The following is a 21155-nucleotide window of genomic DNA, read 5'->3' as shown; positions in this document are numbered from 1 at the left end:
GTTCAGAAAAGATTTACAAGGATGTTGCCAGGGTTGGAGGATTTGAGCTAAAGGGAGAGGCTGAACGGGCTGGGCTGTTTTCCCTTGACCATCAGAGGCTGAGGGGTGACCTTATAGAGGTTTACAAAATTATGAGGGGCATGGATAGGATAAATAGACAAAGTCTTTTCCCTGGGGTTGGGCAGTCCAGAACTAGAGGGCATAGGTTTAGGGTGAGAGGGGAAGTGGTGGAGGCTGGTACAATTGCAACATTTAAGAGGCATTTGGATGGGTATATGAATAGGAAGGGTTTGGAGGGATATGGACCGGGTGCTGGCAGGTGCGACTAGATTGGGTTATAGTTCTTGCCTAATACCGTCAAAATTGATCTTTCTCCAAGTTAGAACTTCAACTTTTAGATCTGGTCTATCCTTTTCCGTCACTATTTTAAAACGAATAGAATTATGGTCGCTGGCCCCAAAGTGCTCCCCCACTGGCACCTCAGTCACCTGCCCTGCCTTATTTCATGTTACAATAATAATTCAAATCAAGTCAAAATAATAATAACATGTAAAGATTGCTTTCCATGCTTCTAGCTGCACTGTAATTTATGGTATTTTTAAGCAAGACTGCAAATGGTAACCCTCTGACTGTGGTTTGTGGGCAAGCTGAGGCCAGCAGCTTTTTTTCTCACCAGTGGATTCCTTCTTTGTAAATAAATGCTGTTAAATTCTCCAGTTTTCTCCACCTACCACAACAACATCACGTACACAATTAACAGCAAACCTGAGCATTCATTGTAGGAATCTTGATTTTGAAGCTTTTTTGGTGCCTGTTTAATGATTTTGAATATTGTTATCCAGCTTTTGTATCTAAACAGCCTTAAGAATGAAAGATTTGTCATTTTCACAGGCTTTGGACATCTCAAATTCCTTAATTACTGCTAATGAAATCCTTCTAAAGTGTAATCACTGTTATAGTGTAGGACACATGGCTGACAACTGGTGCAAAATACAACGCACATACAGACTGCTGATGAACCTCAGTGATAATTATTGGTGAAAACACTCAGGGAAATTCCACAGCTCTTCTTTAACAAGTGTCATTGAATCTTTTTTTTGCACTCACCTACCACAATAAAACTATGAAAAAGATTCACAGTGCACAGTGTTTAAGGAAATTAAGGAGTCCACTTCGAAACAAATGGTGGAACAGGATTTCAGACATTTGGTCTTTATTTTGAATCAGAGCTTTGCATTTACCTCCTCATTAGTCTGTTTGTCCAAACTGAGTCTTCCTTTCTGAGTTACCCACTGCAGGATTCTTAGCCTCTGACCTGCTCATGCAGTCACAGTATCTATATGGCTAGCACAGTTTAGTTTCTGGTCAACTGTGACCCCAGGATATTGATAGTGGTGGATCCAATGATGTTAATGCCATTGAGCTATCAAGGGGTGATGGTTAGATTCCTTCTTGTTGGAAATGGTCATTGCCTGGCACTTGCATGGCATGAATGTTATTTGCCAGGGGTCTGCCCAAGCCTAAATATTGTCCAGATCTTTCTGCATTTGGATGTGGACTACTTCAGTATGTGAGGACTCACGAATGATGGTGAATGTCATATTGTCATCAATGAATGTCTCCACTTATGACTTCATGATGGAGTGAAGGTTGTTGATGAAGCAACTGAAGATGGTTGGACGATGATATACTCTTGCAGAGATGTCCTGGAGTTGAGATGACTGAATTCTAAGAACCGCCATCTTTGAGCTAGGTATGACTTCAACCAGCAGATTGTTTTCCCCTGATTTTCATTGTTTCTAGTTCTGCTGGGGAACCCTGATGCCACACATGGTCAAATGTGGGCTTAATGTCAAGGGCAGTCATTCTCACCCACTTCTGGAGTTCAACTCTTCCATCTATTATCACCCATTAGTATGTCAGTAAAGTAGAGGAAGGTATCATCAACAAGGCTGACAAGCAGTACTTGCTTAGCAATAATCTGCTCACTACCATTCAGTTTGTACAGTTCCACCAGGGCATTATTGAGTTCAGACATTGAATAATCCTAGTGGAACTGCACAAACTGAATGTTAGTGAGCAGATTATTGCTAAGCAAGTTTTGCTTGATAGCCTTGTTGATGATACCTTCCACTACTTTACCGACATACTAATGGGTGATAACTGCCTGAATTGGATTTTTCCTGTTCTTTCTTTACTGGACATACTTGAGTAATTTTCCTCATTATTGAGTAGATGCCATTGTCCTCCTTCATTTTTTTAAATCTTGTCCATGGCAGTTCAGTAAATGCTCTCCTCCCTAACAATGGAGTGCATTTTCACCAGGGTGCAGCGCCAGTCCTGGGGATGTGAGATGAGATCCTGCTGACTACACCAAATAACTGTTGTAGATCTGATTCAACCTCTTCGCCTTTCACCACCTTATTTTGCAGCTCTAGGGGCACCTATGACTTACATGTTCTTGGCATGTCATTTTGTGCACAGCGACATACATGTACGTCATCAGGATGCATCTTATGGCTACTCACTTCATTTTGATTTGCACTTACGTTGAGACTGCCACTCTCCTGGTACTTCAAATAGCTTTTTAGAATACACTCACTGGTTTAAGTGCTGAGTTACAGGCTGCCAGCCTCTGTAGATTGCAGAGGGAGAGGTGAGCAGCTCGTGATGGTGGGGAAAACTGATCAGGATAGACATATAACTGTGCCACACCAAGCCACATCAACATTACACCGATAGCACATGCCAACAGTTTATGTGACAACTTATTGCATAAGCATCAAGAAAATGGCAATGCGTGAAAGTCAAAAGGAAGCAGTCCTTAGAGAAGTGAAGAGGATTGTGGTCAAGAGGGGTACTGCCACAGTCAGTCAAACAGTTGGTCTGATTCCTGTCCCAGCGGTTGGTGATGGTCAATCAGATGCTTGGTTCTACCAGAGTTGTAAGAGCTGCCTTCTCGCAGTCTGGGGTTTCAGCTACAGACAGTCCTGAAGGTCAAGTGCGATCAGTCCAGTGGTTACAGATAGGTCAGATGGGGTGCTGTGGAGACATAATTTCTGGGGTGAGTTGATCTTTCCTACAATGAGACAAAGAGGACACATTGAGTGCAATGGAAGTGGATGAAACAACAGTTAACTGTGATGCAGGAGCAAGAGGGGTGGTGAGATATCCCGAGATGCAGTGGACAGAAGATGTGAGTAGTTTGGGTGAGAGCATTGAGTGGACATGATGCATGCAATAGTGAGAGCTATAGTTCAAGAACCTGGGTGAGAGAAATGTGCGGCAACAAAGTTAGATTCAATGGTGTTTGTCACTGGCCACCCGGGTGTTTTCCTATCTTCCTGGTGGTGGAATTTGAATAAAGATTCGTGCATTTTGTGTCTTTCACTGTGTCTCACACCTGCACACACAAGAGAAAAAAAAAAAATAAACAGGGGTTGGCACCAACACCCTAAAAAAAAATGAACAGAGGGCAGGTCTGAAGACCTCCTCGTAGGTCTGCTCCTGGGCCTGGCCAAACTGGCCATCAATAGGTGTAGGCAGCGGGCCGTGGAGGGGGTCGTTAGGGCCGACTGCCTGCCCCTCTTCCACGGTTACGTTAGGGCCCTGGTGTCCTTGGAGAAGGAGCACGCGGTGTCCACCAACACCCTGGAGTTGTTCAGGGAGAGGTGGGCGCCGCAGGGAGTGGAGTGCATCATTTCTCCCTCCAACTCTATTTTGATTTAGTCCCTACCCTCCCCTTCACTGTTTTGATCACACAGCATTGCCCTTTGATGTGAAGGGCACTGCTTCACTGGCCACCCGGGTGTTTTCCTATCTTCCTGGTGGTGGAAATTGAATAAAGATTTGTGCACTTTGTGTCTTTCACTGTGTCTCACAGCTATACAGACACCATGGGTGCTGGGGAAAAATAAGCACTACCGCAGTTAGACGGTAGTGTGGGGGTTAATTATTAAAAAAAGAAAAAAACAAAGGAGTGTAAGGTCACTGCTCGTTACTGGCCACTCAGGTAAGACAAAAAAGAAAAAAAAATGAACAGGCGTGTCAGACATCCTATTCACTCTGATAACTGGCTCTGAGGAAGATGGATCCGTGCCTAGTACTATGTATGTATAAATAAAGGATAACTTGGTGACAGGATATCAGCCTCTATGGAGTTATTTTTGCAGTGGCAAATTCTTCCACCTTGCTGGCCATGTGATTTGCCAAGTACCCAAACGCTGTTGCATATTTAATAAAGTGAGAAGTGGAAAATTGCATGACAGAACTAGCTCCAGGCCAGGGAGGGCTCACACTCAATAAAACACTTTGACTAAAAAATGGGAAAATCCCACCCTATGTTTCAAAGACAGACTGATGGAGTTAATGTGCTGATTAATTCCAAGTGTGATTCAATGCTGGAGCAGACTGAATCTCTTGCTACTGTTTCTATGTCCCTACATGCCACAAAATGTACATCTTACTGTGATGTGACCAGCTACAGCTTTCAGTATTTTCTGTTTTCTACACCAGAGTTCCAGGAGTGGTGTGAATCTGTCACTCACAAATATATTTCATTCAGTACACCTTTGTGAGACACAACAAGAACACTAATTTTTAATCTGCTGTCATTTATATTCCATTTAGGCAAAGCATACTTCACCCAGTACCTTGGTGGAATCTGCAGGTTGATGAATAGTCAGCACTTACGAGATTTTTACACACAAATCAGATCTGCGACTCTCTCGAAGAGAAATTGCTTTAACTTTCCACGGGGATATTTCAATATCTCAAAATCAAAGAGAAAATGGTGAGTCATTTTGATTTTTCGTTTTTAGTGTGAGCTTGTGCAATGTTCCCACAAGTGGTAAAGATTACTCAAAATCTTTCTTTCTATCATTTATTTTAACTTTTTGCCCTTTTCCTCCACCACCCCCTCCACCCTCATGGCTGAAGCATGTGATTGCCCTCCAATCTGTGCATGAAAAGCGCTGGAGATTAAGGCGACCCTTGACAAGTGCGAACAAGAGTTTGATAACACCCAACTACAGACTCTTGTTACCCCAGCATCTACAAAATTAGCCTGTCCCTGCCTGTGATCTAAAGATGAAGGAGAGAATAGTTGAGGATCATGGTGAGAGATAGCAACATCTCATATTTGATCCTCACACCACCACATACATATGAATCAGCATCCCAGCAAATGCAATGACAGCACCAAAATCAGTGAAATCCCTATTAAACATTGTCTCTATATGATTGCTAAGCATCTCCTAAGAAATGGAGATCAGAAGAATAAATGGCTGTACAGTGCCTCATAGAAACAACATTGAATTTTACCACAGAAACATCTGTTCAATACAACTAGTTTATGTTTTATCCCAACTTAGACAGTGGTCCTAATCCTATATGCCTCTTATGTGAGGGTTCAAGAAAAATGATAATATTTTACTCTACTGCACTACACTGTCTATCTCTTGAAATAGTTTGTAGGTTTCAATGAGATAACATCTTATTCTTCAAAACTCTAAATTTGCCAATTTGCCAAATCTCTTCGTAGAACAGCCATGCCCTCTGTGAGCAAGTCTGGTGAACCTTCATTAGATTCCCTCTAATGCAATAACATCTTTCCTGAAATAAGGAGACCAAACCTGCATACACTGCTCCTAGTTCAGTGTTAGCAAGCTCCTGTACAATTTTAGCAATATGTCACTCCTCCTGTACTCAAATCTTCTTGTGTTAAAGATTAAAATTCCAGAAGCCTTCCTGGTAACTTGCGCATTTGCTTGTTAGCATTCAGTGACTTATTGACAAGGGTCCCATTGCATATTTACACTTTCTAACTTTATAACCCATTCATCATTTAAGAAATATTCTTAAATCCGAATTGCCTACCAAAGTGGATAACCTCATGTTTTTCTGCATTATATTCAGTCTGCCTTGCTCTTGCCCAATCACTAAAGTATGTCCAAATCCTCCTGAAAATATTTTATATTCCTCGCAACACAAATTCCTCCTTAGCTTTATGTCAATTGTGAAAATGTTCGATTTGGTTGCAACATCTAAATCTTTAAAATATATTGTGAATAACTGGATGGGGCCCAAGTCCTGATCCCTGTGATATCCCATTGGTCACAACCTGTCATTGGGAGAGTGGCCCATCAATCCATGCCAAATGATTTAATTTTGCTAAACAACCTCCTATGGAGGAATCTTATCAATAGCCTTCTGAAAATCCAAATATATTTCATCCATTGATTCTCCCCTTTATCAATTTTTTTAGTAGCAATCTCAATCATTTAGCATGTTTGCCAAACATGATTTTCCATTCACAAATCCATGCTGACTCTGCTCAACCTAATCATTGCTATTTAACTGTCCATCTATCGTGTCCTTTGTTTGATTTTAGATGTTCCCTTGCTCCTTTCTTAAATAGTTGGAAGACATTTTCAATCTTCCAATCATTCCAGAATCTAAGGAATTTTGGAAGATATTCAATATCTCAGTAGCCACCTAACACCCTGGGAGGTAGGCTATAATATCCAGTGAATATAGATTTCAATTTGCAAATTTTAACCAGATCCCTGACTTCAAATCATTGCCTCTGAGCTTATTATATGAAAAATTCAGGAGTAATTTGTGATTTCATCAACAGACAAAATATGACGCTCAGCATTTATTCTCTCTTGAATATCACTTTAGGGTAACTAGTCAACAGCAGTTTGCGACCCTTGCGAAATATTTTCCTATTACTTGCAAAATAAATTGGGGAAATTCTGGTAGGCAATTAATGGAAACTTTTAATATGATGTCATTGAAAAACGTTTCACTGCTGTGTGTTCCTGCCTATATTCAATGATGAAATAATGATTTTTAAATATACAGGCGTATTAGTTTCTATATCTGTACATGATGCAATAATTTAGTTACAAATAAATAACTTTGAAATATATAATTATATGTAAAATGGTGCACATTTGTATTTCCACTTTGGATTGGAATATCAGGGAGTCTGATTGCCTCTTAGGTGACTCTGCAGTCATCTATATAAATATTAACAACCTTTTATTTAAAGACAAATCATATGCACAGTTATGGACCTGCACAAGCTCAGAGTGACTCCTCTATCAGATGATTCGGATAGTGGAGCAGTCCATGTTCAAATGCAACAAGATCTGAACATTATCCAAACTTAGGCTGACAAGTGGCAAGTAACATTCACGTCATTCAAATACCAGGTTATAACCATCACCAATAAGAGATGATCTAACGTCTGTCCCTCGACATTCAATGGTGTTACCATCACTGAATTGTCCACTATCAACATCCTAGGGTTACCATTGACCATAAACTGAACTAGCTTCACTACAAAAACAAAGTGGCTACAACAGCAGATCAGAGGCTAGGGATACTGCAGTGATTAAGTCACTTCCTGATTTGCCCAAACCTATTCACCATCCACAAGGCACAAGTCAGGAATGTGATGGAATACTCCCTACTTGCCTGGATGGGTGCAGCTCCAACAGCATTCAAGATGCTTGACACCATCCAGGATAAAGCAGCTCACATGACTGTCACCACATCCACAAGCATTCACTCCCTCCAGCACTAATGCTCAGTGGCTGCAATGTGTACAATCTACACGATGCATGGCAGAAATCTACCAAATTTCCTTGGACAACAAACCCATGGCCACTTCTATCCAGAAAGTCAAGGACAGCAGATACATGGGAACACCACCACCTAGAAATTCCTCTCCAAGCCACCCACTATTCACAGTTGCTGAGTCAAAATCCTGGAATTCCCATCATCAGGGCAATGTGAGTCTAAGCACAGCTCGCGGACTGCTGCGATGCAAGAAGGTGTCTCATCACCACCTTCTCAACATCAACTTGGGACATACAATAAATATTGGCCAGCCAACAATGCCCCTGTTCCACAAGTAAATAAGAAAAGCTCTGCAGCTCAGTCTTATTTGTAAAATCTTAGATCACAATTACATTATGATCTCCAAGACCCTTTAAGCCCTGTTAATCCTTTACTCCAAAATATGTAGAAATAGTTTATGTATATATAAATAAATAACTATTTCCACATCTTCTGGAGTAAAGGGTTAACAGGGGTTAAAGGGTCAAAGAGATCATAATGTAATTCTAAATATATATAGAATCAGCACACAGAGTTTTCTGAAGCCTGGCATTTCCTTTTATTAGAGTCTTTAGATTGAATTTTCCCAGCTCTGGAATGATGTGGGCAAAAGTGAGTCCGTTTTGAATGGTGAGTTGAGAGCTCCACTTGTGAGTACCCAGTCTCTTCTCATTTAGATGCACTTTCCTTATCTCCCACATGCTGGAGAGAAACCCCAGACTGAGATGGTTCTAAACGTGAAAGTCAGAGTGGGTACCTGAAGGCTCCAACTCATCATTTGTTCCTCAAGGCCTCCATCTCAGCCAAAACTTCCCAATATCTCCTTCGGCAGAGATTGCCTACATGCCCAGTCCATGGAAGTTGGCATTGGATATGCACCATACTCAGCACATCACCAGGGCACATCTCTAACTCATTTAGTTTATAGTTATCCACTTCACTTGAGCATTTAAAAAAAAATGCTTTTATTGAAAAAAATTCTTCTTTACAAAATTATAAAGTAACAAAAATATGAAAATATAACATTACCACAACATAAACAACAACAATAAACAATAAACTAACTATTATACTACTCCACAAAATAATCTCTCAACTACACTCATTCCACATCAATAAATAAATAAGTAAATAAATAACACTGCTTAGCGTAACAAGACCTCAGCTCTCAACCTTCAAGAGCATCAATTATTAAACCCACGTTTGCTTGAAATTCTTCCTCTCAGGACATTAGACTTATTAAGCCAAACCACCATGTCTAGACAAAAGCTCTAATTAAAATGGCGGACAGATCTGCTTTCAAATAATTCAAAAAGGGCTGCCATGTCTTATAAAAATTGTCCATTTTCTGGTGCACCATATTTACCAAGCCATAGAGATGTACAGCATGGAAACAGACCCTTTGGTCCAACCTGTCCATCCCGACTAGATATCCCAACTCAATCTAGTCCCACCTGCCAGCACCGGCCCATATCCCTCCAAGCCCTTCTTTTTCATATACTCATCCAAATACCTCTTAAATGTTGCAATTGTACCAGCCTCCACCACATCCTCTGGCAGCTCATTTCATACACGTACCACCCTCTGCGTGAAAACGTTGCCCCTTAGGTCTCTTTTATATCTTTCCCCCCTCACCCTAAACCTATAACCTCTAGTTCTGGACTCCCCGACCCCAGGGAAAAGACTTTGTCTATTTATCCTATCCATGCCCCTCATAATTCCGCAACATGACCTCCCAACTCCTGTACTCAATACTCTGACCAATAAAGGAAAGCATACCAAACGCCTTCTTCACTATCCTATCTACCTGTGACTCCACTTTCAAGGAGCTATGAACCTGCACTCCAAGGTCTCTTTGCGCAGCAACACTCTCTAGGACCTTACCATTAAGTCCTGCTAAGATTTGCTTTCCCAAAATGCAGCACCTCGCATTTATCTAAATTAAATTCTATCTGCCACTTCTGGCCCATCTGGTCCAGATCCTGTTGTAATCTGAGGTAACCCTCTTCACTCTCCACTACCTCTTATGCTTGCATCCAAATCATTTATGTAAATAACCATAAGTAGAGGACCCAGCACCGATACTTGTGACACTCCACTGGTCACAGGTCTCCAGTCTGAAAAACCCTCCACCACCACCCTCTGTCTTCTATCTTTGAGCCAGTTCTGTATCCAAATGGCTAGTTCTCCCTGTATTCCGTGAGATCAAACCTTGCTAATCAGTCTCTCATGGGGAACCTTGTCAAATGCCTTACCGAAGTCCATATAGATCACATCTACCGCTCTGCCCTCATCAATCCTCTTTGTTACTTCTTCAAAAAAATTCAATCAAGTTATGTATTTCAGAATTAAATTATGCCACCCAAGGGGGTTCTCAGACACCCTACACATCAGAATGTTCTTCCTTGCACATAAAAGTGATGATGCTTAAAAGCTTTCTCCTATGTACATCTAAGGGAGAAAAATTCAGCAAACCCAGGAGAAGCGAAAATGGATCCATCTTGACTTCGATCCCCAAGACCCTCTCTATCACTTCTATGTTTTGATGGCTACTGACACCTTTCATTCCAAAGCTGAGGCCAGGACACTCTGCATGCAGGAACAACCACTCAGCTCTTGGAGTTGTGCATCTCAAGGCTCCTAATTTGCTCTCTTAGTTCCCATTCATTTTGTGCCTACTCAGATGCTGATATCATCTCTGTTTTGTCTTTTTGTGCTTTGCTACCTCATTCAGAACTTAATGTTGCGAAATACTTCTGCATTGTCTCGCAGTTCAGCGCAGGCACAAGGTTAGGCTGCTTGTCATGGATGTCAGCGGTGATCAGTCAAAGGAGTTGATGTGTTACTGTGCAATGTCAATCTCACACCTGCACAATGTGCCAGTAGTGTACCCGACAAACACATCAAATGTTCAACTAACAGCCACTTCTCAAGGTCTAAGGATGTGGTTCTCAGTTAGGTCAAGGGGGACTGTTGTCAGTTGGTGGTCATGCCTTAATCAGCCATGTCCTATGTCAGTTCAGGGGCTTGGACACGGTCAACCGGCTGCTTGGGATGGTTTGAGTCAAGAGTTCTGCTGTCCAGGGACTGGACCACCTTCCGTCCTACAGGCCCAGCACAAACAGTACAGGGATTTGCTGAAAGTCAGTCCGGGAGCTGCATGGAGACCAGTAAGGGGCCTGATCATTGATCAGTTGGAGGTACCCATACAAGAAGGTTGAGGAGTGTGCTATCAGGTCTATTACTGTAATGAGTCTAGATTAGTGTGGTGCTGGAAAAGCACAGCAGTTCCGGTGTTTTTACCATTACTGTAATGAGCATGTTGAGGAAGTCAGTTGTAGATATTGGAAGCAGCATAATGGGATGCAGACGAGACAATAAATGTGAAGGAGTGTGACAAAAGGCAAATGCCCCTTTGATGATTGCCTGTGAATACTTCAGCTTCAGAGATGGCTATTTTCGATCTGTAATGACCAGTAACATGCTAAAGATTGCTGGTGACCAGGATATTTTCAAAAGACAAATAATTGTTTATTTTCAGAGCAAATACGACCTTTCTTGTTGTTTTGTCAAAATTCTTTCTGTTTTTGCTGTTGTTCAAGAAAAGCTAACATTTCAAACATTTGAAGTCTTTCCAGCATGTGATGCTCCTACACTGAACAGTGAGAAGATGTTATGCCACACTGTGTGACAAAGAAAGACTATCACAGCCTTAGATAGGGTTCTAACACGGCACGAAGGATGGGTAGTCTGTGGAACTTGATCGTTATTGCAGTTATAATGACTGTCAGCCAAAGAGGTGATGATATAAAATGGCAGTACATTTACGAATGGGAGCTTGTGTTTGCAATGAAGTATCCCTGTGCCACCTATGCACCCACAAAAGCTCTTCATATTCATTCCCCTCCCACTACATATAATATGACGGGCAGTTTCAGGCTGTGATTGACCAAGTGCACCACAGAGATTTAAACATGGTGTCAGCCCAGAAATCACTGGAGATTCCAGTAATGGCGATTACCTCCGCTGTTGGCGAGTGCGTGATAGCAGAAGTGGCCGGGCGGAGGGAGCATGTCATAGAGGCATGGTATATACTTAACAAGGTGAACAGTATAAAACCGCATGAGAAAACATATTAGGGCTCATGAACAGAAATACCCAGAAAGTAACATTTAGCCAATTTTTCTAAAATTCAGCCATGTCTATATTCTATGTGTGACAACTTTATGAATCATGAGCAAAAATTTTAACAGAAAAGTATTATATTTGTACACAGAAAATGATTAATAACACCAACTTCCTGTTTTGATTTATTTTAATTTTTCTTAGGTCAAAGCAACATCAGCTTCAGCACTAATTTTACTGTGCTTCCTCTTTCTACTCAAAATTGTTGTACCACTCACACCCAGATGGATTCCCAGAAGCCTCCCATGTGATGTGAGTATAGGGAATAATGGCTCCTCTATTGAAGTAGACTGCAGAAGCAACCGGCTTCAAAATATACCAGCAAAAATTCCTGCAAATACAACAAGTCTAAATCTGGCAAATAATCAGATTTCGTACATTTCCAGTTACCATTTCTCCAACTTACAAAACCTAACCAAACTAGATTTGAGTTGGAACCTTTCACCTGGGAAGAGCATGGTTATTGAAAATGACAGCTTCTCCTCCCTGAAAAATCTACAAGAGTTATACCTGGATCAAAACCACCTTGATAAAATCCCTAAGAAACTCTCACTTAGTTTACAACTACTCAGCCTCAATGGCAGTAAGATTCTAAATGTAACAAAAGAGGACCTACCCGATCTGTCAAACATAGAAACACTTCACTTGTCACAAAACTGTTACTATCACAATCCGTGCAATGTGTCCAATCATGTAGGTGATGGGGCATTTTCAAGTGGCAACAAACTGAAAACTATATCGCTTGGCTCAAATAATTTAACCTCTGTTCCTCGAAAGCTGCCAGAAACATTAAGTTCATTATATCTCCATAAAAACAAGATTCAAATTATAAACCATGATGATTTTGAACATCTGATTGATCTGGAATACCTTGACTTATCTCAAAACTGTCCCAGATGTTTTAATGCTCCATTCCCATGTGAACCCTGCCCTGGAGATAGCTCCATGCACATCCATCTCTATGCTTTTCAAAGGCTTTCAAAGTTACAGACATTAATTCTTTCCAGCAACAGCCTCCGTAAAATACAAAGTGACTGGTTTCAGAATTGTACAAACTTGAAGGTTTTACATCTTCAAATGAATTTTTTGATTGATGAAATCGCTACTGGAGACTTTTTAAACTACCTACCCAGGCTAGAAGAATTAGACTTGTCTTTCAACTATAAAATAGCTCGATATCTCAAAAACATAAATCTTTCCAGAAACTTTTCCAAATTAGTTGCTTTGAGAGAATTAATTATTAAAGGTTATGTTTTCAAACAACTCGAATCCCAGGATCTGAAACCATTGTACATTCTTAACAATCTTACTGTTCTCAACCTTGGAACGAATTTCATTAAGCAGGCAAACTTGACAATCATCCAAAAATCTACATCACTAAAGATAGTAGATCTTTCAGAAAATAGAATATCACCTCCATCAGTCAACAGAAATCTTCTACATGATTCGACATATAAAGATAAACCTCTCCCATTTGTAGAGTCAAGTTTACAAAAGCCAAATTTACTGCCAGGATATACCCATCTTGGATATGAATCCCTTAATGATGATGATAACAATATCCTTGGACCAAAGATGCAGTGGGCTTGTCATTCGTATGGGATGACATTGGATTTGAGTTTGAATAATATTTTCTTCATCAGCCCAAAGCAGTTTAAAGGCTTTGAAAAAATAAGGTGCCTGAATTTGTCAGCAAATGCAATTGGGCAAGCTTTAAATGGGACTGAGTTTGTTTCCTTGCCAAATTTGAAATATTTAGATCTTTCTTATAATCGACTTGATCCAGCTTATGATAATGCTTTTAAAGAACTGTGGCAACTGGAAGTGTTGGACTTAAGTCACAACCCGCACTATTTTATCGTTGAGGGTGTGACACATAAAATGGGATTTATTGAAAACCTTAAATATTTGAAAGTGTTAAATTTAAGCAACAATGGTATCTTCACCTTAACAGAGAAAGGATTAAACAGTGCCTCTTTGGAAGTTTTGAAATTCCGTGGAAATCGGTTGGATATTTTGTGGAAGAAGGAGGATTGTAGATATATAAACTTATTTAAAAATCTAACAAATTTGACCTATCTTGATTTATCTTACAATCAACTCGAGCACATCCCATCTGAAATCTATGAAAATTTACCACGTAATTTATCATACTTGTCTTTGAGCCATAACAAACTAAAAATGTTTAATTGGGATGAACTTCACTTATCGAAGAACTTGCTGACTTTAGATCTGAGCCACAATTACTTAACCATTGTCCCTGATAGGCTGTATAATTGCACCAAATCCCTCCGAAACCTGCTGCTGAAAGATAATCAAATCATTCAACTTCCCATAAGTTTCTTTACATCAGCAAACAGAGTAAAGTATCTTGATTTAAGTTATAACAAAATTAAAATATTGCAGCAGACAGTTTTTCCAACAAGTGAACAACTTTTCTTGGAAGTTCTGGTTTTAAAAGGGAATCCATTTTATTGCATTTGTGAACTTGTGCCATTTATTGCTTGGATTAATACATGCGATCTGGACATTCCTCAGTTGGCCACTGATGTTACCTGTGAATCTCCTGAAAGTCATCGAGGACAAAGCATTATTCTCCTTGATCAGCACACATGCACAATGAATGATCTTGCAGCTTCACTAAGTTTGGCTTCTGCCATCATCATTTTTTGCACATTGTTTATGGCATTGACCCATCATTTGTTTTACTGGGATGTATGGTACTTGTACAACTTATGCACTTCTAAGCTGAATGAGTATCAGTATCGCACTCTTAAAGTACAGAGCTGCTCCTATGATGCATTCATTGCTTATGACACTTCAGATCTGGCTGTGACAGACTGGGTTGTCAATGAATTATTGGTTCATTTGGAAGATAAAGGTGAAAGGCAATTTTGCCTCTGTTTGGAAGAGAGAGATTGGGAATTAGGAATGCCTGTTGTCGAGAATCTTTCTCAAAGCATTCACAAGAGCAAAAAGACCGTGTTCTTGCTCACAAGGAAGTATGTCAAGACTGGAACTTTCAAAACAGCCTTTTACATGGCTCACCAAAGACTAATGGATAAAAATGAAGACGTGATCGTGTTGATCCTGCTGGAACCTGTTTTAATAAACTCAAAATATCTGAAATTAAGGAAGAGGTTATGTCGCAGCTCTGTGTTACATTGGCCTAAAAATCCTAATTCTGAAGACTTTTTCTGGCAATGCTTAAGAAATGCAATAACAGCAAACAATAAGTCAAGATACAATACAATTGCAGAATTCACTTGACTCCATTTAAGCCATTTTATTATTTTTTACTCTGCATGATGCCCAATATGTGATCACATGGGCTACAAACTCCAATGTACTTGCTTGGCCATTCATCCTCAAGTATGGCTTGGTCACTTAAGCTTAATTGTACCTTTCTTTTATGGAACTACAGTAAACTGAAGACAAAGAAGTCTAAAATTCTCATCTCCCTTTTTGACAATAAGCTGTCAAACGTTTTCCTCCAGCTATTACTTTTGCTGTGAAGTGTTCAGGAATTTGTTTCAGTGTGTGTAATATTAAACATTCCTCTTCTAAGTGAACTGATCAAACCACTTCTCCATCTGATCATTCACAACGTGCATATTATACATTTCCACCCTCACCCACCCATCATCATAAAATATATATTGTCCTTTAAGAGTACCAGTTAATCCTTCAATTTCCTCACTCGGACACTACACTTCTCCCATGCCTGTAACATCAGTAATTGCACACTTTTGATTTAAATGTCCTTCAAAACCTTCCATCATCAAATCACAATCTCACATTACCAAATATTGCTCACCTGCATTATTCCCCTTCTCTCTAAATTAATGCCACAACATCATCAATTCCACCTTCTTCAACTTGCCTCAGTTTCTCTCCTGGTTCCTTCACATCTGTTGTGTCATTGACATTACTTCATCCCAGGTGGACTCTTCTCTCCTGGCTGCATTTTCGGTTGTAATATCCTTGTTACCCTCTTCACCATTTACATTCAATCTCTTAAAACATGGAGTCAATTTTCACATGCATGTTAGAGAAGCTTGTTATTTAAATTTACTCTGTCCAACAAATATCCTGCATAAGATTCTGGATGAGCCATATCTAGCAGTAGTTTAATGTCAACAAAGCTAAAAAGATTTTATAGAGATTCCAAAGCAGCTATAATTTACTCCATCAATCTCCCCAGCATCCACCATAGACTGAATCCGAATGTATAGGATTTTCTGTTGGACACCATTTGCAGCTCCCTCTTCCACATTTCAATTTAAGGAAGCCGGTTGCCCATTTCTGTTCCTGTCAGTCAATAAAATTTAAGTTCCTAATTATGTGATCTTGAATCTAGGTTCTTTTGACCCACTTCTTGCTGTCCTTCATGCTTTCTCCTCTCATGTCCTTTGTCACTTCTTGCAATGGAACTCTGGCCCATGTTCTCACTCTTCACTAGTTATCAATAGAGGAAACTATATAATTAACAATATACTATAATAGTCATTCAATACTTTAAAACTTTGCCTATTATTCTGTAAGACAAGGCAAAATTGTATTCATAACACATTGTCAATTTAAAATAGTTAAGTACATGCTGTTTCTGAAAATATTTACATTCTTTTGTTTGAGGGAAGAAGTGTTCTGTTTTATTTTTTACAGCAAGGCTGTTGTGCTCCTTTGTTTACTATATGGTGCCATAATAAACTATTTTTGCCTTTTTTTAAGATATCCAAAGTTTCATTTGAATTTAATGTTAAGCAAGCAAACCTAGTCAGGTCCTAATTTTCAAGTTGATGACCAGCATGACTTTTATGTAAGCAGTGCCCACTGGTGGTCTTTAGAGGTAATTACAAGAGTGTTTCCAGGACAGCTTGACCCTGTATTCATCAAAGTAATGATAGCTTCTAAACAAACTCTTCACACATGTTATTACACATCCCCGTTCCAGATGGGATTGGAACCCCGTCATAAAACTGGTCCTTTTTCGCAAAGTTACTGCGCCCTTGATTTTTTTTCAGAGGGGTCTTAAATCAGCCCAGCCTCCGAAATGGCTGAGTTAGTGCAGAGATGAATGATTTATTGGGGCCCATTTTGTTTACCCCTAAACAAATGATACCTCAGGCCAAAGGCTTTCATGTTTTAGAAATAACTTGTATAATGAAAGGGGAATGGCCAGTCCTGGCAACCGAGGTTTTTTAGTTGATTTGCAACAGGGGATGTGTGAAACAAGCTGCTGGACTTCTCTCTCTCCTGAAAATGTGTTGCTGGAAAAGCACAGCAGGTCAGGCAGCATCCAGGGAACAGGAGAATCGACGTTTCGGGCATAAGCCCTTCCTGAAGAAGGGCTTATGCCCGAAACGTCGATTCTCCTATTCCCTGGATGCTGCCTGACCTGCTGCGCTTTTCCAGCAACACATTTTCAGCTCTGATCTCCAGCATCTGCAGACCTCACTTTCTTCTCTCTCTCCTGGCAAACTGTAAGCCTTTGCTTGATTTTACCTTTTGTACTAAGGGATGTGTGTATTGGGACTGTTGCATGTATTTTTGGAACAGCATCATTAAGTCAGGTTGGATTGGATAAGTTTTGTGGCGTTCTGTTTTCGGATCTTTGTATTTCATTCCGTAACTTTGTAAATAAATCTTGTTTGTTTAAACCTTGGCAGTCGCTCCAGCTAATTTACACCAGGAATATCCACTATACACTGAGTTAAACAAATAGCAAAGTTACGGTCTGGGCTACCTGCTTAAAAATGTTTTGAGGGGTCTGGCTCAACCCACATCACCAGCTCAAAAATAGGGACACCTGCCACCGCATCACAAGAACCCCCACCCCTGAAGTAATGATTGGTATAACTTAATGTAGAGCAGCTGTAATCTATGGCCTTACAGAAATGTATGCTGACTGAACACTGCAGATGCTGACAGGAGCAGTGCCAGGATCACTCACTTCATTTTCATCTATGTTCACTCTACAGGATCTCATTTGATTTGTTTGATAGTATAAAATGAGAGAAAGTGAGTCAGCAGCCCAGTTTACATTTCTACTGGGTTTTTATTCACACTGAAGTTACGTGGGGGTCATAGTTGCATTCACGGGTGACGAGGGTTGATGGTGCCTGTCAATTTAAAGCTCTCTGAGTCGATTACAACAAATATTTTATTTTTGCACACAACTATCCCAAGTCAATCAAAACTTGGTTAAATAAGTGAAAATGAAGGTGACAATTCCAAGGTTTTCTTGAGTAAAAGGAAGCAAAGTTCTCTTCCTATTAATTTAAGAAAAAGACATCAAACACAACTTAAATGAGTGGTGGAGTGGTTATGGTCACAACAGAAAGTTAAAGGCAGTTGAAGTTCAAAGTTTTCAGAGCTGTTAAGTTAATATATTAGACAACGGAGTACTACCTATTTAGCTGTTGTCTTGTTTCTTTAGCAGTGAAGTTTATAGATTTTGTGTTTTAAATAAATACTTATTATTCCAAGTTGTTTTATTTGGATCGATTTCCTACAATATGGAATCAGGCCCTTTGCCCCAACAAGTCCACGCCGACCCTCCGAAGAGTAACCCACCCAGACCCATTCCACTACCCTATGTTTACCCCTGACTAACACACTGGGTTTTTTTGGCATGGCCAATTCACCTAACCTGCATGCCTTTGGATTGTGGGAGGAAACCAGAACACCCAGACAAAATCCACACAGACTCAGGGAGAACATGCAAACTCCACACAAATAGTTGCCTGAGGTGGAACTTAAACCCAGGTCCCTGGCGTTGTGAGGTAGCAGTGCTAACCACTGAGCCACCATGCAGCCCATCAAGTGCCTGAGATAAAAATGCAATGATGTCCTAATGTGTTATCAGGCTTGCAGAAGCAGGACACTGCTGACAGCACTGGGTAAAAAAAGAAAAAAAAAAGACTGCAAATTTTCCTTTTTCTGGCATTAACTGGAATGAAAGGTGATGTTAAATAAAACTATTTTTTTTCCATTCACATGAGAAAAAATATGAAACTGAGATAGTACCAATTAACAAACTAGAGCAGTTACAAGTAGCCACACGGTGGCGGCATGGTGGCACAGTGGTTAGCACTGCTGCCTCACAGTGCCGGAGACCTGGGTTCAATTCCCACCTCAGGCGACTGACTGTGTAGAGTTTGCACGTTCTCCCTGTGTCTGCGTGGGTGTGCTCTGGTTTCCTCCCACAGTCCAAAGATGTGCAGGTCAGGTGAATTGGCCATGCTAAATTGCCTGTAGTGTTAGGTAAGGGATAAATGTAGGGGTATGGGTGGGTTGCGCTTCGGCGGGGCGGTGTGGACTGGTTGGGCCGAAGGGCCTGTTTCCACACTGTAAGTAATCTAAAAATCTAAGTAAAATTTATCTCTGTTGGGGAGAGACTATTGCAAAGTGTATTCCACCCTAAATCTCTCTGAAGAACAAAAAAACAACAGACTGCAGAAGGCACACATTGAACCCCACATGAATGTAACTTATGAAAGGTATATGTTCAGTATTAAGGTTTAAAGTGAAAAGGAGTCTATTCATCAATATGTACCTGCATTAACACAGCTCACAGATCTAAATTAAAGACAGGATTGTAACAGTCTTCCCTCTAGTAGTATTTATGACTGCATGAGCTTCTGAGGTCCACGTGCAATAGTGACTTCTGATTAGAAGTTAACGCAGCAACTATCATGTTGATGCCAGTTACTATGAGCACAACTCTGGAAAGCACAACATGCATCCGTGCAACTCTGAGAGGCACCATAGATCACGAAGAGAGAGAATGTTTACTGAGAGAGAAGAAGTTTACTTTCAGGAAAGCAATCAGCATGCAGAATCAGTGAGATTCTAAAGCCAACAGCTAGGATATAATCTAATTGTTATATACAATTATGCTGTCATTGGTTATTAGTCCTTTTTTTTACTGGACGTGCATGACTTTATTATCTCAGCACCGCTAAAATAAAGAGACATCAGTATCCCATTTTAACAATTCAGCTGTTGTATACAATACATTCCTTGCTAATGACACTTCAAGTCAGACTGTGAAACTGGGTTGTCAAAGGAGGAAAAAGAATAAACTGACATTTGTCTTTGCTTGGAAGAACAATATTCAAAAAGCCTTTTGTATAGCTCAATGAACCATAGATGAAAATGAAGAAGTGACTGCAGTTATGCTGCTAGAAACTCGCTTGTAAAATGGATTGAATGTTCCCATTTGCAGTTAAAGATTTTGTTGAGGGGATTCAAGATGGCGGCGTTCTAACAGGTCTGCCTTGCTGAGTTCTGCACCCATAACTCAGGCAAAGTGGCACTTTTGCCCTCCACATTTTAGATATTCTAGGAAAAAGCAGTAATTTTAAGTCACTTGAATTGGTATATATCCTTTTTAGTGAATTGGGAAGATGACTAAAGGCAAAGGACCACAGGGATCACAACAAACAGGGCACTCCCCTGCAGTGACGGACGCACGCACGACTGCAGTGTCAGCCTCCATGGAAACCCCATTGAACATACCTGCTCAGTAAGACCTAGCTTTGGAGTTTGTTAAACTCTGAGAAAAGATCAAGTCAGCGATGGAAGAGACCCAGGCCAGGTTGGAACCGATCTTGGCCATGCTGCAAAAGCATGGGCAGGGGATGCAGTGCTTGGAGGAGGCTGAGCGGCGGACCGCAGCATCAGAAACTGTGGCCGAATCTTCAGCGGGACAGATCCAGGCTCTGGAAAAGCAGGTAGAGGCCTTAGTGGAGCAGGTCGATGATCTCGAATATCAAGGTTGGAGAAAGAACATTCGTGTTATTGTGTTGCTGGAGCAAGAAGAAGGGGATCAGTCAGCCAACCTTTTTGAGCAATAGCTACCACATTTACAGGGCTGGAAGGCTGAGGCAAGCCGGGTGTAGATCAATTGAGTTCACCGGATCGCAGTGCACAGGCCTGGGTCGGACCAGTCCCCCAGCCAGTCCGAGTGAGATTCCAATCCTATAGAGACAGGCAGAAGGTGTTGGCAATTTCCAGAATGCTGGGAAAGGAACCACAGGCCCTGATCTATAAGGGATCGAATATTATTTTTTCAGGACTTTTCTGTAGCTGTGATCCATAAAAGGAAAACCTTTGATGAGGTAACGAAGAAATTCAGGGATCTGAATATCCAATACTCCGTAAGGTACCTGGCAGTGCTCCATTTCAGCCACAGAGGATCCATTGACTCAGCAGAGAAAGGAAACAGCATTTTGGACACTTAAAACATTCTGACTGGCTCAGCAATGTGAACAATAATGGTTCTCCTTTGTTGTTTCTTTCATTTTGTTTTGTCCCTTTAATATATTTTATTTCTT

At 40.5% G+C, this 21155-nt stretch overlaps 1 protein-coding gene across 1 annotated transcript in view; it reads left to right on the top strand.

Moving 5' to 3' along the window:
- The window catches only part of LOC122555017 (toll-like receptor 7), a 21818-nt gene extending 4734 nt beyond the window's left edge, over nucleotides 1-17084 (top strand). Inside the window, exons 2-3 of the mRNA XM_043700596.1 lie at nucleotides 4630-4792; nucleotides 11959-17084. Coding sequence (XP_043556531.1) covers nucleotides 4790-4792; nucleotides 11959-15084 — 3129 coding nt within the window. The 5' untranslated portion in view covers nucleotides 4630-4789 and the 3' untranslated portion in view covers nucleotides 15085-17084. The remainder of the gene's footprint in view (nucleotides 1-4629; nucleotides 4793-11958) is intronic.
- Nucleotides 17085-21155: the final 4071 nt, after the last annotated feature.

This window comes from Chiloscyllium plagiosum, chromosome 12, assembly GCF_004010195.1.
Source record: "Chiloscyllium plagiosum isolate BGI_BamShark_2017 chromosome 12, ASM401019v2, whole genome shotgun sequence".
Classification (NCBI taxonomy): domain Eukaryota; kingdom Metazoa; phylum Chordata; class Chondrichthyes; order Orectolobiformes; family Hemiscylliidae; genus Chiloscyllium; species Chiloscyllium plagiosum.
This window is presented reverse-complemented; position numbering and strand designations above follow the sequence as displayed.